At 53.2% G+C, this 26979-nt stretch overlaps 9 protein-coding genes across 9 annotated transcripts; 4 read left to right on the forward strand and 5 right to left on the reverse strand.

Moving 5' to 3' along the window:
* Window positions 1-2755: 2755 nt before the first annotated feature.
* On the reverse strand, window positions 2756-4262 carry LRP88_09789 (uncharacterized protein; the record flags this gene model as incomplete). Its single annotated transcript, XM_083246267.1, has 2 exons — window positions 2756-3764; window positions 3817-4262. 2 exons carry the CDS (start codon window positions 4260-4262, stop codon window positions 2756-2758), a joined length of 1455 nt encoding a protein of 484 aa, XP_083097380.1.
* A 2343-nt stretch (window positions 4263-6605) lies between these two features.
* Window positions 6606-8693, forward strand: LRP88_09790 (Golgin subfamily A member 7/ERF4 family-domain-containing protein; the record flags this gene model as incomplete). Its single annotated transcript, XM_083246268.1, has 3 exons — window positions 6606-6979; window positions 7030-8530; window positions 8583-8693. 3 exons carry the CDS (start codon window positions 6606-6608, stop codon window positions 8691-8693), a joined length of 1986 nt encoding a protein of 661 aa, XP_083097381.1.
* A 1031-nt stretch (window positions 8694-9724) lies between these two features.
* LRP88_09791 (putative sodium bile acid cotransporter) lies at window positions 9725-11151 on the forward strand (the record flags this gene model as incomplete). The annotated part of the gene is made up of 3 exons (XM_083246269.1): window positions 9725-9854; window positions 9916-10101; window positions 10151-11151. 3 exons carry the CDS (start codon window positions 9725-9727, stop codon window positions 11149-11151), a joined length of 1317 nt encoding a protein of 438 aa, XP_083097382.1.
* Window positions 11152-11393: 242 nt separating this feature from the next.
* LRP88_09792 (glycoside hydrolase superfamily) lies at window positions 11394-12903 on the reverse strand (the record flags this gene model as incomplete). Its single annotated transcript, XM_083246270.1, has 2 exons — window positions 11394-12801; window positions 12860-12903. 2 exons carry the CDS (start codon window positions 12901-12903, stop codon window positions 11394-11396), a joined length of 1452 nt encoding a protein of 483 aa, XP_083097383.1.
* A 1813-nt stretch (window positions 12904-14716) lies between these two features.
* Window positions 14717-15566, reverse strand: LRP88_09793 (uncharacterized protein; the record flags this gene model as incomplete). The annotated part of the gene is made up of 2 exons (XM_083246271.1): window positions 14717-15345; window positions 15446-15566. 2 exons carry the CDS (start codon window positions 15564-15566, stop codon window positions 14717-14719), a joined length of 750 nt encoding a protein of 249 aa, XP_083097384.1.
* A 505-nt stretch (window positions 15567-16071) lies between these two features.
* On the reverse strand, window positions 16072-17509 carry LRP88_09794 (uncharacterized protein; the record flags this gene model as incomplete). The annotated part of the gene is made up of 2 exons (XM_083246272.1): window positions 16072-17396; window positions 17446-17509. The coding sequence occupies 2 exons, from the start codon at window positions 17507-17509 to the stop codon at window positions 16072-16074; spliced, it is 1389 nt and encodes a 462-aa protein (XP_083097385.1).
* Window positions 17510-19264: 1755 nt separating this feature from the next.
* LRP88_09795 (NADP-dependent oxidoreductase domain-containing protein) lies at window positions 19265-20187 on the forward strand (the record flags this gene model as incomplete). Its single annotated transcript, XM_083246273.1, has 2 exons — window positions 19265-19801; window positions 19855-20187. 2 exons carry the CDS (start codon window positions 19265-19267, stop codon window positions 20185-20187), a joined length of 870 nt encoding a protein of 289 aa, XP_083097386.1.
* A 134-nt stretch (window positions 20188-20321) lies between these two features.
* Window positions 20322-22241, reverse strand: LRP88_09796 (uncharacterized protein; the record flags this gene model as incomplete). Its single annotated transcript, XM_083246274.1, has 5 exons — window positions 20322-20998; window positions 21048-21090; window positions 21142-21388; window positions 21439-21719; window positions 21771-22241. The coding sequence occupies 5 exons, from the start codon at window positions 22239-22241 to the stop codon at window positions 20322-20324; spliced, it is 1719 nt and encodes a 572-aa protein (XP_083097387.1).
* Window positions 22242-24304: 2063 nt separating this feature from the next.
* Window positions 24305-26599, forward strand: LRP88_09797 (VPS9 domain-containing protein; the record flags this gene model as incomplete). Its single annotated transcript, XM_083246275.1, has 3 exons — window positions 24305-24609; window positions 24661-26347; window positions 26414-26599. 3 exons carry the CDS (start codon window positions 24305-24307, stop codon window positions 26597-26599), a joined length of 2178 nt encoding a protein of 725 aa, XP_083097388.1.
* Between the last annotated feature and the right edge of the window lie 380 nt (window positions 26600-26979).

Genomic DNA, 26979 nt, shown 5'->3' on the forward strand with positions numbered 1-26979 from the left:
TCCTGTCGGACTCCCCCACTGTCGTTATGAGTTCAACGGATCATGAGTGAATGGGCAAATCAAAGCATGGGCCTGCAGGCGGCCGGGGATTTCTCTGTGAGTGCCCGCCATGTCTTGCAGTTTTTGTTTCTCCTTGGTGCCCGCATATGTGTTCAGGAAGAACAAAGCAAGGGCCTCGCTTGTGAGTGACTTGCTTGTTTGCTCCTTTTCCTCGGCTCTCTTGTTGGTTGATAATCCCTTGTTGTTTTCTACCACCCCTCCCACACTAACTAGCCAGTCCGCGTGGCTACCTAATCGATCTGGTTCTGCAATCGCCCGTGCCGTCCACATTTTCCACTCTAGAACCGAAACTACGAGCCGCACCTGCCATTTGGTTTCCAATCACAATTTCGGGAACCAAAGACTGCAGGTGCTTCTGAAAGTCCAACCTGCTCTTGCATCTACCGTTGCACCTTGAAATCCATGATTCCCTTTCAGCTCGTAACCTCGTGCTTCGACCTCTGTCCATCCCTCGTTCGATTGTTTGTCGACTTGTATAACGAGGCTTTCTTCAAGACTCAACGGTCGCGCATGGGCCGTCAGCGGAAGCCATTATCCCGTTGCACGACAGGCCGGGATCAGCAAATCCTGTCCCGCGGATGCGACGCCAACAACATCATGTCATGCCATGCACCACAGCGCCCATGTTTAACCACGGTCAGCCAGCCAGCTAGCCAGGCACTTTGGCATTTGTCGGCCATTGCCCAGGTTGGCTTTCCAGCTCATTAAACAGCCCGCTCCGCAGGAGTCCCCGAATGCCGACCAAGACTCCGCTCGTGGAGGACACCATGAGAGAGACCGATACCGCGTTCAGACGTTAGAGGGGCATTCACTAGCTGAAGGCCCACGGTTCACGACGACATCCGCCATGTGCTCGGCGTCATCATATATTTCATGGTCCGCAGAAGCATCCACCACACTGCCAAGTTGCCGCGCCATACCAAGAGATACCAGGCGCTACTTGAGAGCCTTCTCATTTAGCTTCTTGAGAAAGATGCGCTACCGGCCGCCAGTGCAGCCTCACCGACGCGTGCTAAGATTAAAAAGTCCCACCTTTTTGTTTCCAACGACGCGCCTTTGGCAGCTTTGGCCGACATGAGCCTTGTGGAGGGTCATCTCTGAGTCCAGCGCCCATCCCATCCTCTTTTGGTAATTGTCCCATGCAACACCCTACCATCACATCTCATCCTGTCCCATCACTTCCAGCTCGTCCCTTCTCGCCTATCTCGTCACGGGAAGATCACCAGCCCAAAAAAAGACGCGCACCCCCTGTCAACCTTGCCTCCCTCCTTCGGACGAAGAAAAGTCAGCCATCTTACTCTCCTGAACAACAATTACACGCAATTGTGTTTTCGACGGATGTTTTGATTAATGCACATGGACCAGCCAACCCTGTCAAGCTGCGCCCCAGGCAGGATATCGGCTCGGCTTGTGCCTATAGGGACAACTTGTGATGTGCATGTCTGAGTTTGCAATATTTCGCGCTGCCATGATCGCAGTCTCTCATTGCTGCATACATCATCCGGTACAGCGGGGTGGACGGGGATATTAGATGATGGAGCAGTGTCCACTATGTGTATCACCCAGGCAGTCCTGGTTGAGCCCATTTTTGATGGTATCAGATCACCTCAGGACTTCGGCAGCTGGGTCGTACCCATACGAAACCCGAGGTGCCCGTCATACCTTCGTCATCTCACAGAGTGAATACCATCATATACGGGACCATCGTATTTGTGTGTTTTGGCTCCTCGCAAGTCGCCCTCGGATAGGTGTTGCAACTATGTCAGACCTTTGCCCTCTCCCGCACGACCAAACCTCCGGCCGTCCTGATCCTGGACAGCGGAAAATGCGATCCTCATCCACGTGCTCTAGATGACCTCACCGAGCAAGGGTGACGCGATCGGGATCGAGACGGTTTGTTGATTCAACGCTTGTTAGCGTGTTGGCGATGTTGGCTGCTGCGGAACAGCGTGGCAGAGCATCTGAGGTAGCACTCGGCCGTGAGCGCGGGAAAGTCAATTCTTAGCTCCCATCTCCACCAACTCAATCCTTCGCCTCAGGACACGTCCTCGACCCGGTAAAGCCGTAAGCGAAGGGCAACCGTCAGCCCAAAGGTCAAAACCAAGGCTTTTAAGCCTCGCTAGTGGTCACGGCTGGCTGGGCTGGCGCAAGCCCGGCGCTAGATTCAACCTGAGACAAGGTCGCAACTCTAGGCAAAACATGGCCGACAACAAACCGCCAGGTCGGTTCTTATTCAGCCAGAGGCGTACCGGTGCAAGGTTGGGGGCTCATATTTCTCGATTCATCTTGTGTTGATTGCTTTGGTCCCAATTCGGTCTGGCCATTAGCACAAGGTTTGGTTCATCTGGGCCGGAGGGTTTACCTTTCGGGCCTTTCACACTGGGCATCTTGGATATGGCTGGCTCAATCACCGAGCGTCTCTTCTGAGCTTCCATAAGAACCACATTGGGGTGACCACGTTTATTGGACAACTTGATCTACGCGTACTGTGTAGACCGAAGTAAACAATTTCCCCAAGAAAGTTCTCCAAAGGTATGTGAATGTAGCAGAGCGAAACACTACCATATCCCTGACCGAGCACATCGAGGTCTAGGGTTTCCAGGCGTCTTATAAGAACTAACCACCATGGCTGGTTAGGATACAAAAGAATATTATTATTAAAGACTGCTCAACCTTGCGAGGTGGCACGAATTGATTATCGCTTAGACACTCGAGTTGGTACTCGATCCCCATTATACCTAGGCTGCATGGCTGCTTTGCCGTTCCGGCCACGGGATGATTTAGACGTTGGTGCTTTTCTCTTGCTCTTGCTAGTCAAGGCCAAGAGCGTGCTAAGAGGTAGCAGTAGGATTCTCAAAAGAGCTTTGAAGGGGAGAAGAACGAGGGCTGTAAGTGACTCGATGGCCCATAGGAAGATGTTCTTGTGTGATGCACTATTCTTTGCAGCACTCGCAGCCAAGGCGATGGCGTCGTCTAATTTTGATTCGACGCCGGCGAATCTTGACTCTGTTTGAAACTGAAGAAGGGTTGCCTTCTTCTCATAACGGCGTACAGCCCGGTTTAGGGCATCGAGCTCAGGCTGGATGGCATTGCGTACATCGCGAGCCACGGCATTGTCCTGCTGCTTCGACCTGGAAGAATCCTGCTTGCTCCCCTGGGCAGAGATGATATCTTCAGCCGTTATGCGGCACTCGAGTCGCTCTAAGCGTGCGAGGACCGCTTCCAACTGTTCTGCGTTGCGAGTTGACTGGATGCTCGAGGGGCTGCCCTGGACTACCCGCTGTAGGTGAAGTGTTCGTGACTGGAGCAGCTTGATCATGTGAGAGAGAACCCGGAGCTCCGATACGAGAAGGAAGATGGTCAAGTTGTAGTTGGAGACAAGACCCTCTGATGGGCGACTGAGCTGGGATCGGATGGCGTGTAAGAGATAGGCACCGATGAGCGGGAGTGCGAAGCATGAACCCAGCGCGATAATTTCGTAGACGTATAGCTCAGCCAGGGCTGATTGCTGTTGGGTTGTGGGATGCCTTTCATGCAGATCCCCATGGGATTCCGGCTGTGTTTCTTCCTCCTCGGGAACATGATCTAGTGGCAAGTGCGCTGGCATCTGAGGACTCGAGTCCAGGTCACTATCATCCTCGATGACACTCTCAGCCGTTGCCTCGTGTTGTATCCGCACCTCCTGCGCCGAATGATACCATGCCCTATCCACAACAAGTGAGCGTATACCCTTGGGGTGGATGAAAGCCAACTCACCATGGCTGCGTGACAGACCAGTGGAGAAAGACACCAGCCAGACCCAGCAGCATGACATCTGTCACGACCGCGCTTCCATTCTTGAACAAGACACCCGCGAGAGCTGGCAAAAGAGCAAAGGCCAGTGACAAGGATGCTAGTGATGAAGAGTCCCCTGGGGAAGAGAAGGTGTCGGCGCTACCGGGATCTCTGGACTGGGGATTCAGTATGTCGCGAGCCTCACTGAGGCTGTACTCTGAAAAGTTGGAGCTCCGGCGCGGCGGCATCGTGTCCATGGCAGGGAACGACGAGGCCGGAGCCCTCCGGGCAGCAGCGCCGTCCTCGGCAACGGAGACGGTCATGGCGCGTCGGAGCCCGTGGCCGGAGGGCGGGGCCGCGCTGACGGCGGAGCTTACGCCGGTACCAGGCCTCCATCCGTTGGTCGACGTCGTATTCTCATCCGTCATGGCCGCGGAGGTATTCGGTAGACGCTACGCTGTGGGTGTTGGGGGGCCTGCTACTACCGTACCGTATAAATTCGAGAAAAGATGTAGGGAACGGAGGGGGGAGGCTAGAGTTGGGGTTGGAAGGGAAAGGCGGAGAGGTCACGCGACATGGAAGAAGTGAGGGAGAGTGAGCTTAGGTTTGTGCGACAGAGATGCAGAGGATGGAATGCGGTGGCGAGAAGATCGTTTCTTTCTGTCTGTCCTTGCTGAATAGAGTCAAGATGATTGACGACGTCACCTGCCGGTAGAGCTAAGTGAGAAAGCAGAGAGCTCTCCCAAGCTCCAAGACGCTACAGTACCTAACGCTAGACTCACGACGCCATGTGGAGGAGTTGGGCCGGGCCGCGTCCAGCTGAGAAAAGAGGAAAAGCGGCACGACGCCAAAATAGGTAGTCGGCTCTTTTCTCTCTCTTTCTCTTCCCCACGGCACTTGGCCTTGCTGGCAAATCTGATTTGACAGCTTCTCCATGTCTCGATTCGGGTCCCGAGGCTCGCCGATCATCATGCAAGGGAAGGGATGAGGGGTCGTAATTGGCATGTACAAAAGACGGCCTGAGTCGCGGCAGAGCGATGTGGCTTCGCCAGAAAGGTGATGAGGCTTGGTGTGTTGCAGAAGAATATGGCTGCTTACACCTGAATGAGGGCCAAGAAATGGCACATGAGAAAACTGCCATGCAACACAACACGCAGATGCAACCTATACTGATCAGGTTCGGTAAAAGCCCCCGGATTTCCATTTCAGGAACACTCGAGATCTCCTTGTCTATCCCATCATGTAACAATCACGACGGATGCTCTGCATTCCGAGCCTGTCATCTCCCCCTCAAACGTCTTAAACAACCGAGAGATAGCCTTCATCGTGTGACGTCAGCATCCAATCGGCGCTGGGTCAGGGGCTGTCTGAGTGTTGCTCGATGTGGTTATCGTGAATCAGTCTACCCCATTCTTCAAGAGTCTGAGCGTAGCAACTACCACCCCAAGAGCATCATGATCGAACGGTCTTTAGGGGTTGATGGGCAGGATCCCATGTCGTCGCCGTGTCAGGTGCGAGAAAATCAAGAAGAAGGACTCCTTGAGGCTACAGACTCTTTGCGGCGCAGAGAGTAGAGGTTAGAAGTTCATCCCAACTCAGACAGGGGCAGAGTCAGGAGGAATTTTCTACGGATGTCAAAGCATCCATCCATCGGGCATATCCATAACCCCCCACCACCTATCGATAATCTGCTGTGCATCTTATATTACATTTTATGCAGGGCGATGCAGGAACCAGGGGATATCAGGACGGATTTTGAGGCCTTCAAACAAGGAGTTGTCGACCAGCAGTTGCTTTGAAATCATCAAGAATAGACTCTCATCATCCTCGTCCTCCCGTCTTAGCAAGCTGAAAGGGACGCGGCTCGAAATGAAGCCCGCCATGGCGTCATTGGAGACACCCGAGCATCCCTTGATACGCAGGATCTATGGGACCGACGACCCCCTGTCGGGAAGCCGGTCGCCTGTCAAACCCAAGAGGACGGGGCCCCTGGTTTGAAGATTGGGTGGATGATGGAGATATGGTGTCGGGTAGCAAACGAACAGACCGCGCGCAGCCAGCGCATACATACGTAGGCAGCTTAGGTTAATTTACTTGCGAGGGAAAAGAGACGGGAGTAGGAAAAAAAAAAAAAAAGGAGAGGGAGGGGTTGTGCGCATGACGAGGGTTTTGGGATGAGACTTGGCCTAGTGCCCGATTTATTAAAAGGTGCTGCTCGCCCCGTGTCTTCAGTTGGTTCCTGGAGAGAAGAGAAGAGAGAAGGTTCGCGAGGGCCTCAATTCAGCATCACCAATCTCGAGTCAGCTATTACCGGCAGGGTATGATCGCTATTGCCGTGTACCGGTGACTATTATCATCGCCAAAGTTAATACCGAGGCGAGCGCAGATTACCGGCCGTTGACATTTGATGCAATATCCGAGGGTCAACCACCAGAAAGAAAAAGAAAGAAACAATATCACCAAAAAGACCAGGGAAGAGCTCATCCCCAGCCAGTCATTTCTTAGATGGAAAACGCTGGATATCAGTGACTTGCCCATGCTGCAAGGAGACAATCCTGGCGTTCCAATTGCATCCCCAACCATCTTGTTCTTCAAGGCCGGGCATCCCGCCCCTTGAAGCCTTCTTTTTTTTTTTTTTTTTTTTTTTTTTTCTACACTCAATTTCCCCAGATCGACAACCAATTTTTATTTTATTTTATGAAAGGCGGGCTCGCAGTAGCCGAACCCACCTACAGAGCACACTCACCGCATTAGAGTGTCTCTCGCTGAGGATGCTGGCTTTTAGGGCGTCCTTCAGCAGCAGCGCATCATTGCCCCGGTCGTCGACTTCTTCCCCAGCCTCCTTCCCCACGTCTGATTGGCTGGCCCGCCGAGGCCTTCTCCTTGTTTCTTCCTCTCCTTTGATCATCGACGACTTCAGCAAAACCTTTGCCTGCAGCTGCCTCCAAGAGTCCAGCCACGGCCCAGACGACGACCATCACGAAGACTACGAGGCTGACGATCCTGCTGCTGCTGCTGCCGCCGCCATCACCACCATCCCCGATTCATCGCCAGGCCTTCTTGGCGCAGCCGAGTCAATCTTAGCGACGACAAATCACACTCATCGCATTCCTCCATCCGCGTCACTCTCTGCATCTGCGCCTGCGTCTCCACGGCACCACCAACGCCAGCTCCGTGCGCTGGCAGCTAGCGTAGAGTCTTTTGGACACAACCAACACCATCACGACGACGAGATCATCTCCAGCTGCGATCACCGCCATCAAGTCCGCTGCCTCGCCCTCGCTCACGTTCACGTGAGAAGGACGCCGCCATACCTTCCCAGCGCGGTCGTCTCGGCGGCCGTGCCGACATCCTGCTTCCCACGGATCCTCCACTCTCCCGAGCGCCTCCCTCCAAGCCCGTCCCGGCCACCGTAGTAGATGCCCCGGGCAACAACCCTCATTTCTCGAGCCTCGACCCCCCCAAGCCCGCGTATCCCGGAACTGGCCCAGCCTCTGCCAATCTAGCCGCCGACGCCGCCGCTGCCGCCCTGCATTCACAGCACGCTCCCAGGCGACCACCCACCGACCGTCATCAAGAGCCTGCCCTCCGCCATTCGCCTTTTCACCCACGACAGGGTACTGCTCCCTCTACACGCCGTGCCCGCCGACTGTCTGCCGTTCGCCTGTGGAATCCCACAAACTCGACCCCTCGACCTCACACTCTTCGCAAACGCCGCCCTTCAACACCACCGCCTCCATCCGTACCCCTCCAGCATCCTACCCTCGACAACGTTCTGCCCGATCCCGTAGGAGCCGGTCCTAGCGATTATCCCCTCCTCACGCTCCCCGAGCAGCGTCAAACCCGCCACTCTCCATCGGCCCGTGCTAGTCTTCAGGTTGATCGGACGGGAAGTAGCGATAAACGAGTGAGCCTTCCATCGTCAGTTCGCGCTTCCTACGACGAGACGCGATCTCGTCGTGGTGTGGCTTCAGCCGGAGAATCCGAACCCCGACCCAGCAAAGTACCTGTAGAGGGGGACATCGTGGAAGACGCACCCGTCAAACTTGACAAGGGAAAGGGAAAGGCTGTAATGATGCCGGAGAATGATGATCCAATGCCGTCCTTCGGCAAGGACCTGGAACGGGGTCCTGACATAATGGACCCCCGAATTTCCAATGTCTCGGCTGGGGATGGCATCGGATCGGCCCTCTCATCGACGGATTCTTCCATTATGGGTGAAGAGGTCGAGCCAGATGCGGCTGGAGAATGGGGACCTCAACATCCCTGCTACCCTCACCTGAACCCTCACGTCCCTATCGACTCTCCCGAGTATGTCAACACGCGCATTATTCGGATACGACGCGACTGGCTGATCCAGGGCGATTTGGCGCCTACCTTTTCCAACCTGTACCCCGAAATCCTGGATCCTGCCGGCCTGTCGGAGCAAGAATTCCGTCGGGTCATTGAGAAGCTCAACGGTGAACTGATACCGGCGTTCAACCCATACGGAATGAGAAATATCTTGGATAGCCTACTAGGACTCGTGACAGGCTGGATCTGGGACGACCTAGGCCTAACTGGAATCAAGTCTCGGTTGAATGGCCTCGAGAAATGGATTGAGCAATGGAACCTCGACATGGAAAAGGCCATGGGATCTGAAGATGGAGCCATGGCGCCCAAGCTCATGCCCCTTCGGCAAACAGGCTACATGACTGTAAGTTGTGATGGTTACATATGGGAATTACAAATACTGACACTTGTTACAGCTTGATATCCAAATCCCAGACCCAGAGATTGCTCCGGCTCCCAGTACCACCAATCCCGGCGACTCGAGAACAGCCCTACCTCTTGACCCAATCCCGGCCATCATGGCTTGATCAGCCCGTCTCGTACTTTGCAATTCCTTCATTCCTTGGATCAATTGACCTTTAGCCTGTCAATTTCCTTTCAACATACTATACCTTCTTTAATCTCTTGACGACGAATGAGAAGGCTCCTTTCATGAACAGGGCCACTCTTGATGAGATACCTACACAGAGCCTGTCTGCCTATACCTTCAGACTTGCGGCACCCTATTTCTTTTTTTTTTTTTTTTTTTACCCATCTTTAAGATACCATCATCACCCATGGCATGGCGTTTCTCCCTGGATCAGTTTTTTCTTTTTCTTTTTTTGGATTTGCTCGAGGCAGATGCCTGGATAGAAAAGTTGTCGGCGGCGTTGGATGCCGCGTTTCCTTTATGACACGAGGTTTGGTGGATGGCTCGTCTTTTGACTTTAGATGGTTGGGCTCCCTGGTTTTACGATGCGTTTCGGAGAAGGATCCGGGCGAAGCTGGGGAGAAGTATTCGTTAATCTGCCTGCGCGTTAGTACCTATCTAATTGTATCAATATGTAATTCACGATGGATTGTTTCTTGGACTTGACATGTCCACTATCATTGCTATCGTCTCTGCCTGTACCAATCGCTTGACGTTCCGTAAATTGACTGATGGGCTATGCCAAGGGCGTATTCAACCCAGACACGCGGAGAGTATCACGAGCGTTAATCACCAAGCTCCTCTCAAGCATAATAATCAGTTAAAGATATATGATGATAAAGGCAAAGCTTTAACAATTCTTTGTCTATGCCTATTATACTCTATTCTCCATCTTTAGGGGAGGATATGCTAAAAGGTTTACACCTCTTTTTCCTCAACCCAGGTGCTAGGTCAAGGGTCATGGACATTTGAAACTCCGCCCTATCAATGCCGTGATGCCGGTAATAACACGGGCGGCCAAGCCGGGCCAGAGGCGAATGACACAATTCTTTCGAATACTAGACCGACCTCCGACCCCGGACAGGGAGCTTCTCTCTTTTTTTCTTCTCTGATACTATCCAAGATGGATACATTGAATACTAAGGAGCCATGTCCGTCTCCCAGGTTGCGGACAGTCGAGGTGTGCTGTACTGGATCAAGAGGGTGGCCAACTTGATCCTGGCGCAATACCTTATCATTGGATTCGCGATTGCTTGTGTCGTGGGATACTATGCCCCGTGTATGTTTTCTTCCCGTCTCCCCCTTATCGAGTTCATCTGCTAAACAATTTTTTCTGGCAGCTGTCGCTCAACATGGAGGTGTCATTCGCTCAGAGTATAGCATCCTCTACGGCGCCGTCGCCTTCATCTTTCTCGTCAGCGGTCTGCAGCTCTCGCCGGGGAAGCTGCGAAAGAACGTGACGAACTGGAGGTTGCATATTCTCGTCCAGGGGATCAGTTTTGCTGTCATTCCAGCCATCGTTCTTGGTAAGTCTTGGTTTCACATCATGTATAGAGCTATGAGCTAATCAAATAGCCATCGTTCACATCTCCATTGCTGCAGGAGCTCTCAAATCTCAGACACCCTCACCACCAATCCTAATCGGACTTCTCGCAACAGCCTGCCTCCCGACAACAATCGCATCCAACGTGGTGATGACGCGATCTGCAGGCGGAGACGACGCAGCGGCCATCATCTCAGTGGTACTCGGCAACGTCGCCGGGTCCTTTCTCTCGCCGCTGCTCATCTACGGCTTCTTCCCCTCAGGCCACCCCGAGTCGTTTGACGACTGGCGACCTGCTAGCCCTGCTACTCTTGGGCACATGTACGCCGATGTCGCCAAGCAGCTTGGCCTCAGCGTCGTGTTGCCTCTCGCCGTGGGTCAGGCTATCCGATGGACGTGGGAGGAGAAGACGGTAAAGGTCCTAGAGACCCTCAAGTTGGCCAAGGTGTCGACGCTGTGTCTCGTTCTGCTCGTGTGGACCACCTTCTCTGGCGCTTTCGGCACAGGTGCCCTGAAAGACCTCTCATCAAGCAACGTCGTCTTCAACGTCTTGATCAATGTTGCCCTATACGCCATCTTCACAGTTATATGCTTCTACGCAGCCCGTCCCCCGGGACGCTTCGTAGGATGGGCGTCCTCATCCTGGCTCGGCAGGCGTCTACCCAGAGCCCTGCTCCCAGCACGCATGTCGAAGGAGCAGACCATTGCCGTGTGCTTCTGCGGAGCGGCCAAGACTACGAGTTTGGGAATTCCTTTGGTAAGCGCCATGTGGGCGAGGGCTGATGACCTCACGCGCGCCTACATCCAAATCCCTGTGCTGCTATATACGATTGAGCAGGTCTTCATGGCCCAGATGGTGGTTTACCTATTTCGTTGGTATATGCGACGTGGAATTGACAAGACCGAAGAGGACGAGGAAATAGGAGGCGATACTCCTGAACAACAGCAAATAACTGGGGGGCAAACTCAGCAGTATGAAAGTTCGAAGGGCACGACAGACCAGAATGTATCAAAAGAGCAGCGTGCTTACTAGGCAGGATACTTGACACCTAGTCCAAGGCATGTTTCGCAAAGCACTAGTGCTTGAACAAGACAAACATTTTAAGTTATCAATTCAAGGCAGTGAAACCCAGTTATCCGTCACTTCCATATACCCCTTTCAAGTGGCATAAGCTAAACTACTATTCAAAAAATTCATCCATCCGTCAATCATACTCCGGCCGAGATTGGTGGCATTATTCCCCAGTCAACTTCGCTCTAGCCCCTGGCTTTCTCTTACTTGCTCTCTACTTTTGGATCCTCCTTTCTGATGAGGCTCTCAAACAGCGGAGCCAGGTGCTGGGCGCTCTTCTTGGGGTAACGCTTCTGGTCGTGCTCATAGTCGACATATGTGACGCCGAATCGAGTCTCGTATCCCTCAGCCCACTCAAAGTTGTCCAGCAGAGACCAGGCAAAATAGCCGTGAACATCAACACCGTCGAGTCTCGAGGCATCGGTCATGGCCTTGACGTAGTCGTCGTAGTACTGGGCTCGGAAGTCGTCCTCGAGAATCTTCTCCCTGGGCATGTCGTTTTCGCCCTTGATGCTAGTACCGTTCTCAGTCACGTACATCCTGGGGAATCCGTAACGCTTGGAGAGCCAGACAAGCAGGTCGCGGAAGCCGGGGGCACAAGGTCGCAGCCAAGTCGACTGGGTCTCGGGGCCGATGCAATCGCCACGGTGGTTCCAGAAGTGAAGCTCCAGGTTGCCGAGGAAGTCCTCGGCAGGGGCCTCTCCATCTCGATGCTTGACATAGTTGGCAGTATAGTGGTTCATGCCATAAAAGTCATTGGAGCCCTTGACAAGCGCAATCTCTTCAGGGGTAAAAGTGGGGAGGCGATCGCCGAGCTGGGCGCGCATCGAGGCCGGATAGTCACCCAGGTAGATGGGGTCGGCGAACCAGGAGATGGCAAACTCGATCTTGCGGTTAGCAGCCTCGACATCCCTGGGATCCTTAGGATCCCAAGGGAAAGTGGCATCGCCGTTGAGAGTGATACCAATCTCGCCACCGTTCTTGGGCTTGAATTCCTCGCGGTAAACCTTGACGGCGCGGCCATGGGCAACAAGGAGGTTGTGGCCGACGATCCAGGGCTCGCGGGATGAGTCGCCAACATCAGACTTGGTTCGGTCAGAGCAACGGCCGGGGGCGTTAGAGCCCGTGCTGTAGCCGAGGATAGACGAGCACCAGGGTTCGTTGTGGGTAATCCAGTTCTTGCAGCGAGGAATGTTCTCAAACATGACACGGGCATAGCGTTCGTAGTCGAGAGGGAACTCGGTGCGGTTCAGGAGACCACCGTAGCGGACATCAAGCTCGTGGGGAACATCCCAGTGGAAGAGGGTGATGAAAGGGGTAATGCCAGCGTCGAGGAGATCGTCGACAAACTTGCGGTAGTGATCGATACCTGCCTGGTTAATGGGGTCGTTTCGGCCACCAAGAGGGATGATTCGAGACCAGCAGATGGAGAAACGGTAGGCCTTGGCACCAACCGACTTGAGAAGAGCGATATCCTCAGCGGTGCGGTTGTAAGAGTCGCAGGCGGTGACACCAGAGCTGCCGTCAGCAATCTTGCCGGGCTTTGCGCAGAACACGTCCCAGTTGGCAACACCACGGCCATCCTTGTCGATGGAGCCCTCAATCTGGTAACTGTCAAGATTGTCAATTGAGGTCCTTTAGAGAAGACGAGAAGGACGGAACAACTCACGAAGCGGTGGCAAAGCCCCACTTGAAGTCGGCGGGGAGAGACATGGTGGGCAATAGCTCGAGGTATATGGTGGAGGATAGTGGTTTGGGCGATGTCGTATATAGCCGTCAACTCCACGTAGCCAGTTCAGAGATCGGCTGAGTCCAACAACAACAAACAGTCACAACTGAGGTTGACGAGGAGGATGGACTGAAGAGAGGGAAAGGTGACTGAGAGGAAGGAGGAAGAAGAGGTCAAGTTTGCTGAAGCAGGCGAGTTGGTCATGTTAAATAGCTGCCCGCAGAGCAGAGGGCATGGGCTGTCGGTTCTAGTTCCATGGTCTCGTCTGCAGCTTGGCAATTCAGCACAGGAGCATCTGCCCAAGTCAAATGGACGTCCTGTCGGACCGTATTAGCCGTTGGCGGGATCATCTGCCACGAGAGCTGGGGTGGGGGTGGGCAGTGTTTAGTTGACGGGATTAAGATGCTTTGAGAGGGGGGAAGGTCATGGATGTTGGCGGTTTGTGGTTGGTGCCCCCATATCCATACATGGATGGACATGCACTCCTGGTCTGGAAGGCACCGAGGCAGGTACCTTCCCGAGTTGAGATGGTGGGACCCGAGGGAGCTCCTGCGTTGTCAAAACCCTGCCGCTCCCCGCAAACCTGGATGAGGCTTTCCAGCTCCAGCTTGTGTTTACATGAACCCTCGTCTTTTAAATATTCTATCTACGTTTTTCATCAATTGATTCTTTTTGCAAGTCAACAAATTCTCAATCCTTGGCAGACACTCCAGTCCCAATCCTCTGCATCCTGCCGCTTCCCCTCTTTTCCCGTGTACAAGGACCTCCTAGACCCAGACCCGTCAGACGATTCTTCCTCGTCTGGGTCTCCTCGAGCCTTCGGCCCGCCTCTCCGGCGCCACGACAGCCCGTCAGCGCCAGAACTTCGGCATATCCATACACGCCCTCGCCCACCTAGAGTGCAGTGCACATAGGGCCGAGCGTTGGCCTGCTTTGCCTCACTCGCCGGAGAAACTAAACGCATAACTGGGAAAACTCCGTCAGATACGGCGTTTCGCATTAGGCACGTGGCTTGTCTGTTGTCGTGGAGATCCAGGGCCGTCAGCTCTTGGAAACATTTCTGCTTCTGCTTCTGCTTCTGCCTCTCGGCGCTTGTCCCCACTTGCTAAACGGCCCGGCCTGCATTGCCCCGAGCGTCCCGGCCGACGATGGCTCCCAGGCCCGAAACACCAGACCCGCCCTGAATTTCACAATCGCTTTTCACATGATAGAAGTACCGAAGCACGACGCACGATGGGGTTAAACAGGCTTATACGGATAATTGAATTGCTCATGACGGTATTGGTCTGTGAGTCTCAACAACTCGCATCCCAGTCTATGTACTACACCCACGGCCGAGGAGTGTCACCTCCAGTTTCCACCTACTCAAAAAGTTGTCCGGAGCAAACCAAGGTGTTATCAAGACAAACCTGCGGGTAAGTACAGGAACGATGCGTATCTAAGGTTGACAGTATGCGGTTTTTTCTCAATACAGGTCATCTCCGGAGCAGGTACCGGGTAGTTGTGATATGACCCACCGTTAAGCAGCATATCATGATACTGAGCCATGGCACAACTCGAGATATCCGGCTAATGCTTTTCTCTCGAGAACTGCCTTGGTTATCCATAGCCCATCCCTCAAGTTCGCAGACGAAAGGGTGTTTGGCGAACTCTAAACACGCTGTCGATTGCTTGAAAGTATCACTAATATGCATCTCCTTTGAGCAAGCATTGCTTCATCAGTCATCAGCCTCCAGACTCCAGCAATTACATCCACTCTCTGCACTTGAACAAACCGAATATCATATCCCACCTTCCCTAAGAAGTAGCTTCTGAGTCGTCTCTATCCTTCATCTTCCGCTTCCCGGGGTGTGACAGCTCCATCTCGACATCGTCTCCCTCGCCCGTCTTTCCGGCCTGGCCCGCCGACCCTCCCGCTTCTTCCCCATCGCTGCTCCCTGAGAATTCTACAATCTCCCACTCAACCCTGACACGGCCGTTATGAGACTGTCTGACGCCTTGGCTACGCCGCATGCTGCCCAGTCGGGTTCCCTCGACCATGCCGTCGAACCACGGTACTCCATACGACTGGCGCAGAGCCGTACTTCTGCCCACAACCTCGGCCGGCTGCTCCGATGCGGTTCTCTGCTGTTCACCCTCCTCGGGAATCAACCCCATGTCCTCGAGGTCCCGAAGATCCTCTCTCAGCAAGCTACCAAGCGTGAGGTTGATGTAGTCGGCTTCGCTTCGCGGGTCTTCGGACCAGTACGACAAGGGAGTACCGCAGTAGCCGCAGAAGTGACGTTTCGAGTGTTCCTGGCTGGGATGGGTGTATACCCTTCGGATCAAGGTGTGCGTCTCGTCTGGGAAAAATGCATAGGTGGTGCTGTGGTACCAAGATAGAGGCACTCGGATGTAGGCGGCTAGTGGGGTTGCAAGAGGGATCTCTGGAGGGCTGTTAGTCGATGATCTCTTGATCTGGAATCAATTGGCCGTGTTCTGCACGCCGTGCGCAATCTCATTCCGTGGAAGAGAGGATTAACTTACGATGGACAGGTTCAGTATTGAACAGGACCTGGGCTTCGCTGATGCCCTCCTGAGGAACGGCGATGATGTAACGATTTCGGCCGCATTGACAGCCGCCCCGCAGAGGCCGGAGAGTGCTCATGATTGTTTTAAAGCTATCGTCAAGCTAGTCGGAGGGGCAGTATTCGGGAATTGAGCCCAAGACTGGAGGATTTACGATATGGTAATAGCTGCGCTTGGTGGTGGTAGAAAAGAATTTGGGGGAGAGAATGTGACGAGAGGTTGAAGTAGGTGACGGGTAGGTTTTGGTGATGGGCCATTCCATGCGTGCCACCACCTTCCACCCATCAGATCAGTTCCAGCCCGTGTCACCTGCGGGAACCCACCTACTGAAGCCTGCCAGGCCTGGCTCTGCCTGGAGCGGGAGCTTTCAGCAGGCAGTGACGACATTTCCATGGTGCTCCAGCGCCCTGTGGGGTCTTCTAGAATAAAGGCAGCCCCACTATCATGAGTGACGGTCCCGCGTGTGTGATTCCAATGCGTTCCACTTTGTTCATCGCCTGGATTCTTTGTGTTCCAGTTGCATCTTCTTTGTGTGTTGGTCTCATGGCATTAGAGATAATGTGCTACACTTTGAAGAGTGCTGCCTAAACATTGGACGCCGGCACAACCTCCTGCTCCTGCTCAGTCTCACTCTCTCCCTTGTCAACCTCCCCAATCCTCCTTATCACAAGCCACGCCGGAAACAGCGACAACCCCCACAGCCCAAAGTTGATGTACGCGCTGCCGACGGCCGCCATGATGGGCACCGACCCCAGCCCGTAGCTCACGGCCTGCCACGCCGACTCGACTGCCCGGAAGATGGACGCCAGCCGGATCGTGTCCTGCGGGCCCGTCGAGATCTGCCCGATAAGGAAGTACTGAAAGTTAAAGTTGAGCTGGAGACCTGCCAGGAGGAAGATGAAGACCCCAAAGGCACGTCCGAAACCCGCGTCGTCCCAGTCATATGTCGGCGGTGTTTGTCTGTTGTGGAATTCTGTTGCGTTGACAGTCAGCCAGAGCCACCAGGCTCCCTGGAGGGTCATGATGGTGACAAACGCCCAGCGTGCTCGTGTCTTGAGGGGGAGATGGTGCTGGTCAAGCCAGATGCCTAAGATCCAACCTGCGATAACAGCCACTATGCCCGAGAGAAAGGAACCGAGTGCTCTGGCTCGTACACTAAAGTAGAGGGCGATGTAGCTAAAGAAGACTGCTTCCGAGTAGAATGCCTGTCCGATCCAGAGGATTAGCAACAGTAATTCTTTCTTCTTTAGAAACGTCCGTGTCGTTGCTTTAAACTCGGTCCAGGGATTATCGAAAATGGAGAGATCAACAGGTTTGCCATCGTGCCGCTGGACCTGCAAGGGACGGTTCAACAACAGCGCCGCGAAGGGCCCCAGGGCTTGAAGCACGATGAAGATGAGATAGATGTTATAAGAAACCTTGCCTGCTTCTCTCCTGTCTGCATTGAGGCCGAGGTTAATAGCACCGCCGAGAATTTGGCCCAGCCGTGTGTATGAAAGCCAATACGCAACAAGTCGCCCTCGGTTTCTGGGCTCTGGGTAGCTGACACCGATAGCTGCCTCTGCAGCCCAGAAGATGCCGGCTGATATGCCACAGCAGGCGGCCCCAAAGATGACGAGCCATTCAACTCCGTAGCGAACGTTGAGGTACAAGCCAGCGCTGTACGGGGCGAAACCGACCGTGCCGACAACCAAGGCGCCTTTGATGCCGATATATTTGACGATGCTACTGGTGAACCAGCACGAAACAATCATGAGACAAAACGTGAGTGAGTTGCCTGTGTTCACGAGGTATGGCTTCTGGGCTCCTCCGGCTCCAAGAGAGTTCATGGCTCCCCATAGACCAGGTGCCGCAAAGCTACAGAGGCCGAGAATCGTGGCATTGTAGAGCGTTGAACGATACCATTTCACTATTTGCTGTCAATTGTGTAATTATTACATTCGTGTTGGTCTACTCACCTTGAACTCTCTCCGTCTCAACATTGATTGTCTCTGTGGGAGGCTCCCCGTCCGACTTGGACATGATTGTTGTGTTTGGTATAGTTTACTGGATCGCACCAATAATCCGATTGTGATTGAACTCAGCAACAGTGTTTCTCAATGCAAGCACTGAAGAGCTGGCGGTAGATGTCTTATACGGACTGGTCATGATGGGATATATAACGGTGATAACTCTTGATGCAGGCCAGGTTTGGTTGCACCATGACACCACAGGATCCTGGTTATGAGAAATGCCCCCAGAGATACCGGGCGACATTGATTGCTAGGACAAGGCTGTTGTGCTCGTATCTGTATCCATTGGGTATGGTAGCAATCTGCCTGAGCTAGACCCTATAGAAATCTACAAACGCCAATGCTTGCTCACAACCACTGGGTACCACCGCATTTCACCTTCCAAATGCCTGGGCCATGAAGCACGATTGTGTCGTGAGAATGCCAGGGATGGATATGACGTGCTTGCTAGGTCTAAATGCATCTATGAAAAAAGCTCAATCATGTCACAACCAACAGGCTGCCAAGAAACAACATCAGCTGTTGCTGTTGGACAGGGCTTATGTGTCATGGCAATCTTGAACTGATGTTTGGGCCAATCGAGTAACATAAGCATACATATATAAACTCAGAATGACAGCAATGAATGATCGAATACTTGAGTTGGTAACAAGTGAAACACCCGAGACTTTCTTGATAATGACATCCGTGTTACTCCCGCCCTCACGGGTATTAAGTGACATGCGGCTTCATGTGCGACCCTAACAGTTCAGCCCTTAATCCTTCAACAAACAAGGAGGATGCTTCTAATTTGTTGGATGAGCAGTGTTGGAATCCTACGGCACCCATCGCTTAAGTACGTCGACCGACGACTTTGCAGAACCGACTGACCGTGCGGTCGAAGGATCGGAGGTAGGGTTCTATCCAGCACGTCATACGTCAAGTTCCCGGACAGTGCTCAACTTTGCCTGTTCCTGGAAGTTGTAGACAGTGATCTACATCTTCAAACGACATAGTGTGATGGTTTGTGCCTCATATTGTCGAATGCTTGGCAATTTGGCCTCTAACTTGCTAAGATTCCCCAGCTCGACCTTGACTCGCCAACAACCGACGACTAACAATTACGACATTTGATCCTGGGTCAGTGTAAATATCATCGGTTATTCCATAGTCGTGACTGTTGACTTGGTAAACAACAGGGTTGAGGTTGTGGGCTGATGTTGGGAATCCCAAGGTGCAAGCTAAGGAGGGTATGGTTGCAGCCTGGCTAGCCTCACCCTTTTCGTTTACATGCTAATTATCCCAAAATTGTCCCATGTCGAGAGTTAGAAAGACCCATGACGTTTTGCTGATGAGGGTTTTGGAACAGAGACCCTGATGTCTACTCTTTGGTGTCTTCATGAGATAACATACCCTATCTTTCAGCAATTTCAACTTGATATTGACATTATATAGTTCTACAGATAACTACCATGTAGACAATGTATCCGTTCATGGGGAAATGATTTGAAGAGGATCTGGAATATGAAAAAGGTTAATAGAGGTGAAGAAACATGTGCTCCATCAACTTTCCTCTTGAATGTCTTTGCTTTCACTGCATGTCTGTCATTCCATCTCAATTGCCGACCTTTCTAACATTTTGTGACTCTAATACGGGAAATTAGTGCTTAGTAAAGGGTAAATTAGCGGGGAAGACCACGCTTGATTTTTGGTCGTCTTACAGCTTTTACAACCACGTACCTAAGTGACTTGTGCCATTACTAGGCAGCAACGCCAGACTTACACCATGGGCTCACAAGCACTCACACTCATCGACCATCTCGCCCTCGCCAACTCTACAACCTCAATCCCCCGAATCGGCTTTGGCGTCTACAAAATCCGTGGCCCAGCCTGTACAGCGGCTGTCATCGAAGCCCTTTCGGCAGGGTATAGACACATCGACTCGGCTGCTCTCTACCGCAACGAGCAGTACGTTCGCGCCGCCGTTGAGCAATCTAGCGTGGACCGCAAGGACGTGTTTCTGACGACAAAGGTCGGGAGCCCCACCGCCAGGAAGAGTCGAGCGAATGATGAGGATGGAGTGTATCGCGAAGTTGTAGATAGCGTGGATCGCATCGCTGGCGAGGATGGCGATGTTGACTTACTGCTGATTCACGTGCCTGGGCCATCCCGTACACACCGTGAGAAGCTGTGGGCCGCCATGGAGAGACTTCGAAATGAGGGAAGGGCAAAGAGCATCGGTGTGAGTAACTTTCGTGTGCGGCATCTGGAGGAGATGAGAGAGTATGCGACAGCTTGGCCCCCGAGCGTTAATCAGATCGAGGTGAGTCATTTGTTCGAAACATTGAGAGTTACTCTGACACTAGAGTGTACCAGCTTCATCCTTGGTGCCAGCAGCGAGATGTGGTAGCTTACTGCCAAACCCATGGCATTATAGTCGAGGCCTATAGCCCACTGGCAACGGGCACCCGGCTAGATGACCCGACGGTCCAGAGTATTGCGACCAAGAAGGGAAAGACGCCTGCTCAGGTCCTTATTCGATACGCGTTACAGAAGGGTTGGATTCCATTACCAAAGAGCGTGCAACCGGACCGTATCCGCGAGAATCTCGACGTCTTCAACTTTGACCTCGACCACGACGATATGGCGGCACTAGATGCATTAGATGAGGGGTCAAAGGGAGCTGTATTCAAGACGAATGTGGACTGAGGGGTTCGAAGAGAAACATGTTTATATTGTGAGATCCAAGCGCCTCATTTGCGGCTCCAAGCCAGCATGAAATGCTATATACAAAAGTATTCGATAGAAAAGATACCCAAGAACGACCCTACTCCGTTCGCTTACTATGACTTGCCACCAGATTGCTCTCTGCCATGCTTAGCCCACTCCCTGAGGACATTCTTCTTGATCTTGCCCGTGCTGGTCTTGGGCAGCTCGTTAACAACCTCCACCTCACGAGGAACCATAAATCTGCTGATATCGCTCTGGTGCTTGGCCCACGAGATGATCTCATCTCCCGTCACGGCCTTGCCCCCCTTGACGGTGACATAGGCCTTTGGTCGCTCACCCCAGTGAGAGTCGGGCACGGCCACAACACCCGCTTCGAGCACGTCGGGGTGCTCCACCAGCATGCTCTCAAGGGCAACCGACGAAATGTTCTCGCCTCCCGAAATGATGATGTCCTTTGCTCGATCCAGGATCTGAGCGCTACCATCTGGGTGCCAGACTGCAAGATCGCCCGAGTGAAGCACGCCTCCCGCAAAGAGCTGGCGCGTGGCCTCAGGGTCCTTGTAGTACTCCTTGGCGCAGATGTTTCCGAGGAAGACGATCTCACCAATCTCCTTGCCATCCTTGGCCACATCGATGAGGACGCCCTGGGGCTGGTCCGGCTTGATAATACGGATGGGGAGACTGGTGATGAAACCGTGACCTTGGCGGGCCATCTTGGCATACTTTTCATGAGGAGGGAGATCATCCCACTCAGGAAGGGTGTAGCACTTGGTGATGGGACCATAGGTTTCTAAAGAGTTGTCAGTAATGAATTCGAGTGGCTGGCGTAGGCTACGGACCTGTCATTCCATAAACGTGAACGGGAATGAGATTGAGGTTGGTCTATTATGTCACGTTAGTATGCTGCCATGTTCAATAAAGGTCTTGACTCACCATCTGCTCAAAGAGATGACCGCTGGGAGGGCTGGCGGCCACAGTGACCTTGACTTCCTGAGGCAATCTTTCGGCCTCCTTGGCAGCGACCAGCAATGTGTTGACAGTGGGGGCAGCATTGAAATGAGTGATGCCCTCCTCCTTCAGGAGCTTCCAGAGGAGCGGGTAATCAATCTTTCGGAGACAAACATTGGTGCCCCGGACAGCAACAGTTGACCAAGGGAATGTCCAGCCAATGGCATGGAACCTGGGCCATCAGTTAGACCAGGCGACTTGAATAGATTGTTGCAGACTTACATGGGAAGAGTCCAGAGATACTTGCAGCGTCCAATGTTGAGACCAGACTCGATGATGTTGGCCAGGGTAGCCAGGTAGGCACCTCGGTGAGTGTAGACAACACCCTTGGGACGCGAAGTTGTTCCAGAGGTGAAGGGAATGGCCAACATATCGTCCTCACTTCGGGCCTGGGCATGGAGACCTGCCCAACCCTGGCTACCCTGATCAATGTCATGCTTCAGACCCTCGAGAACGGCCTCGTCAAAGGGACCGCAGAGCTGGCCTTCTGTCGCATCGGTGTCCTGTAGGAATAAGTTAGAGAGCAGATTGGATCCTGGGATACAATTACTCACCAGATCAACAACGAATGGAACATTCTGGTGCTTCTCCTTGTACGCATCAAGCAGGCCAACAAACTCGTTATCCACGACAATGCAGTCCACCTCGGCGAAGTCAAAGATGTAAGAGATATCATCAGGCTTCAGGCGGTAGTTTGCCGGGACAATCACAGCGCCAGCAGCGACGATGCCGTAGATGGACTCGAGAAAGGCAGGCGTGTTGGGGGCGAGGATGCCGACTCGACGGTAGCCATGCTTGAGGAGGTAGTAGGCCAAGCCGCGTGCGCGATCGGCAAACTCAGCGTATGAACGGCGCAGGACGGCACCGTTAACGGTGATGTGGAAGATGGCCTCAGCGTCGGGCTCAATCGAGGCGGCGCGCTCGAGAAAGGTGGTCGGGGAGAGGGTGTGGAAGCTTGGAGACGCGGCGGGGTGAGGCCGAAGATGGTTGAGGATGGAGCGAATGCGCGAGGGAGGGCCAGACATTGTGAAGGTGTCTCTGGACTGCTCTGCCTTGCTTATCTATGGGCTCTCGAGGAATAAAGAAGAGACGTGGGCTTTTACACTTGGTGAGAAGATGAAGCAAGGCAGAGAGGGAGCAAGCAAGACGGTTAAAGAGCAAAGCAGGTACAGAGCAGTTGACAGTAAAACAACAATGGATGGATAGCTCCTGCATTTTCATAAGTAGCTGTGTCTCGGTTCAGCCCGGCAAATACGGCGCAGCTCGGTTCTCCAACTTCCCCGGTGAACTAGACCTGGAGGCGCGCGCGGTGTGTGGGTTTGGCTGGGCAGCTTAGCCGATCGCAGCCAGTGACGTTTCATGCTCAAGGAATTGCCTAAGGCGGAAGAACTATCGACTATCACGCCCATCCTTGCTACGAAGCGTCAAGGGGTCTTGCGCGTGGGGACCCCGCACAAGGGTGCTGTAAGCTTAGAGAAGCACTACCATCACGGCGGAGGCACAGCAGAGGTTATTAACAGTGAGGCCATTGTTTATATTTAGTGGTGTGATAATTCAGCCACCGTTTTCTGGACAGAAGGGACGTTGAAGATGTCACCAGTGAGAACTAATGGCAGCCAGCAAGAAACAGAAGCACAAACAAGTACTGGTGTGTCCCGACAGGATGGATGGAAGACTGGGTGAAGGGAAGAAATAGAAGGCACACGGACCTGCGGCGATCCTTGGAGGAGTGCTGGGGACCCCTTCAACAACCCTTGATTCTTTACAAGGGCGATTCGCCCTCACGATGCCTCCTCCACGTCAAGGGTTTTGGAGCTCTCAGTATGATAGGCTCCGCTCCCGAGCCGACTTTTGGGTGCTAGATTTTGCGGGGTAGATTGGTTAGCGCGCTCGGGCTGTGGGGAAGGGGAAGGGGAAGGTCATCATCGGCAATCCTACACGTCGGCTCCGGTGCAAGTGGAGAGCCAACTTGGGTCAAGAGCTGGGCTGTGCTGTGCAGTTGAGATGGATAATGTTGATTCGAAGAGAAGCCATGATTATGCTTGGCTTTACAATAAAGTGAACACGTCACATTGTCGAAAATCATGAACAGAGTCTGGACTGGACTCCAACATCAGCAACCCAACACGAGGAGCCAATGCAGGGACTCTCCATGCATGGACAAGCAGAATTGGGGTCGTCCAATGGAGTCACCTTCTCCTCTTTCTTCTTAGAAAACCACTCTAGACGGAGGGTAGTATGGCTATGTAGTGGGAGACCGGTCAGAGCCGATTGGAGGTATGCTCCTCAAGGCGGTCCGAAGTGGAAAGATTCGACGAGGCCCGGGGGTTTTTAAGCACCACGGCTTGACCTGGATCACGTCAGTTTCAGGACTTCCGGTTTTTGTACTGCAAAAATCGAACGGCATTGGCATCCACTCAATACCGAAGCCACGGTTATCGACATGTAATACCGCTGTACACCAATCTTGACCTTGGCTCAACCGAGGATAAAGCCGGTAAAGGTGAGGCAATCACCGAAAGTTGCCATGGCTGTGGATGTGGCTTGTCAGATGTGGCGCCGCCTCTTCGTGGCTTGCACTTCGTGGCTTGATAATTCACTGTGGCTTCACCTGGCCCCCATCACGGCCTCTCCACTCTTCTCATGCAAGCAAATCGACCTATCTCAGGCACGGGATGCTTGCTTGCTTGGCCGGGGGTTTTATCGTCAGCTCTTATCGTGACCTGACGTTCCTTATCCATCGTCATCGCATACGTACCAATATAGACAACTTCATCTTCATCCCCTTTCCCAATATAGCATCTATACTCGACATTTGTTTACTGACAGCTGCCCCTTTGTCTTATTGTTACCCTCTCCATCCTTCGCGCTTGGTGCCTCTTACCCAGAACCTCCTCACGGGGCTGTTTTGACTTTGAGACACGCTGTCTCTTGCATCATTCACATTCGCGGTGCATCCTTCCCCTCAGCCTGCTAACGTTTGCGGTATGTATTCGACGTCTCTGAGCAACCTGGACAACCTCTCTCCTTTCTATTTACACCCACACGCACCACCTCGACCGCCTATGCAACCTTCCATAAGCTCATCATGATCGTATACAGCTCGAGTCAACGATTCATGGCTTCCCGTAGCCCCTCCGACGGAGCTTCAGCTCGACCTTCCGTCCCCCGCACTTCAACATTCTCTCAGGTCCCCAAGACCCCTGCTTCCGATGGCGACGATCATCTCCAGGTCCCCAAGAGGGCGCATACCTTTGCCAATGCGTCTCCGAGTGGATCCCCTGATGCCTTCGAGTCTGGCGACCACGATGACACCGACGATGGCCTCGAGATTGGCCGCGCCTCGGTCGAGCTTGACATACTGCCTATTGAGCTCATTACCTTGACCGACAGGTACAGTGTGATTTGTAGGCTCTTGTGACCCTCTTGCTAAGCTATGGATAGCTTCATCGATTCCTTAAATGCCAAGGTTCATCCCACTCCTCCCAACATCGAACGACTCTCGCAGAAGTTTCAAGAGTTCTACAGCCAGGCGTCGTCAAACATTAACACACACATCAATGCCCTCGCATCCAGGCAGAGTCGCGATGTCTCCCCCACGCCCTCATCGTCCTCCATATCCTCAGCCGCTAGCCGGTTACGATCCAGAGCTAGTGCGCTCAACGTCAAGGAGAAGGCGAAATCAGAAGCCGAGCAGCAAATGATTACCGCCGACGAATTAGCACAACGCAAGCGAGCAAGAAAGGCTCTCGAAGCCAAGAGGGTGCTATTGGAGGAGGCCGTGGAACGCCGATTGTGCGAAGGCATATATGATAAGATTTACCAACACCGGAGCACACAAGATGAGGCCCAGGACGATAAACTGCGCTCAAAGACTGCTGCTCTGGCGCTGGTTGGGATTGGTCCTGCTGACCTGGGTATCAATCTCAACGAGGTGGCGGTTGCATCTGGCGAAACGACTGGACCTACGGAAGAGGACATTAAGGAGAAGCTGGAGCCTGCCAGGAGAGACCTGGTCATGATGAGCCAAAAGAGATACCCTCTTGGAAAGCTCAACCATCTCAAGGCTGCCCACAGGAGTATCGTTGATACCCTCGCTCACTTCCATCCCTCCGCTTCTGCCGACGAGATTATGCCCATGCTCATTTACACACTTATCACTCTGCCGCCCGAGAATCTCCACGTTATTAGCGATGTACACTTTGTACAAAACTTTCGATGGGAGCCAAAGCTGACGGGCGAGGCTGCATACTGTTTGACAAATCTCGAGGCTGCAATTAGTTTTCTGGAGACCGTGGATTTGGCAACTCTCAGGGCGGATGAGCAGCTTTCCGGTCCAACCAAGAGCAGCTCCAGCCCCAGATCAGAGACGTTTCCACCTGCGTATCCCCAGGGACCAGCAGCTGCATCTCCAAGCGACCCAGAAACAAACAAGACGAATGCTGCCGCAACAAAACCCACCCCTTCCGCACTTAAGGCATCTACTAATCTACGCAACCGCCGGCTGAGCGACCTCGTCAATGCTCCCGCGCAAGCGTTTGGCGCTGCCAGTGATGCTGTTTTTAGCTCTGCGGACCAAAGTCTGAAGAACATCTCCAACAGCTTGGGCGATAGTTACAAGTTCTTGGTTGGCAAGTTACGGGAGCACCAGGATAGCCCCAGAGAGTCCATTCTGGTACCAAAGACACTAGACGATGCTCGCAAGTTGGTCAGCACTCCATCACCAGACGAGGAGGATACCAGTGGAATCAACACGCTGCTTGGGCCCGACGATGCCGATCCCCTGAAGCGTCCGACGCAGCGAGAAGATCGGATGCTCAACTTAATTGGAGGTCGTCGTGATAGGAGCACCGATAGCACACGGAGTGGCCGCAGCGTCAGCTCTTCAAAGAAGGTCCTGTTCTCTTCCGAGGAGACCAAGGCTGCTCCTCAACCAAACCCCGGGCAGAATCCCGCTGTCCTAGAGCAGATGCGTAACCTGGGGAACACGTTCAACCCCATGGCTCGACTCCCGAGTATTAGCATGATCCGTGGGTTTGGCCGCAACGCATCCTCAACGCCGACTACACCGGCGGCCACACCAGCGGCCAAGGAGGTGCCCAAACCTGCGGATGGTGGGGATTTGGGAACCGTGAGTTGCTCTGATTACTACGGTAAATGCTGTTTCACCATGGTCCCATACTAATGAGTTGTCCAGGCGTTCCCTGACATTGCCGCGGCCCTCCCGCCAAAGGAGATCCCCAAGATTGCACCGCCTAATAAACGGTTCATGGAAATACAGACTCCTGGTGAGCTCAGACTCGGCGAGGTGCTCGACCTGTTGCGAGATTATCGCCGTTTAGCCGGCGCATTGAAGGACCTTGGGGCGTTTGAGACCAAGTGATGGGATAGACAGAATGCATCATAGACTACCTTACCTACTTACCTTACTTAGACATTGATGGCCCCCGCATGTAATACCTTCATTTTGGGCAACAGAGAGTTGTCTGGGGCTTTTCCTTTGTAATAACACAGAACCAAACCGGTAATCTTGTTTAGAACGCGACTGGACTAGCGAAGAGGCGTCTTAATATACATAATCACTATGATGAAAGCTTCTTGAATTCAAAAGTCAAGTAGATAGAGTTGCGCCTGTGGCGGTTTCAATTTCTGAAACTGCCGTTCTATTCCATGCTGACATCCGTGTACCTAGGTAGAGTGTAATAGATAGTTCCCCAACAACACCAGACAATCCGAAATCGTCATTGACCTTCTAGGCCGCGC

The sequence above is a fragment of the Fusarium phalaenopsidis genome (assembly GCF_050370095.1).
Source record: "Fusarium phalaenopsidis strain FUZ10S chromosome Unknown contig_32304, whole genome shotgun sequence".
NCBI classification, from domain to species: Eukaryota; Fungi; Ascomycota; class Sordariomycetes; order Hypocreales; family Nectriaceae; genus Fusarium; species Fusarium phalaenopsidis.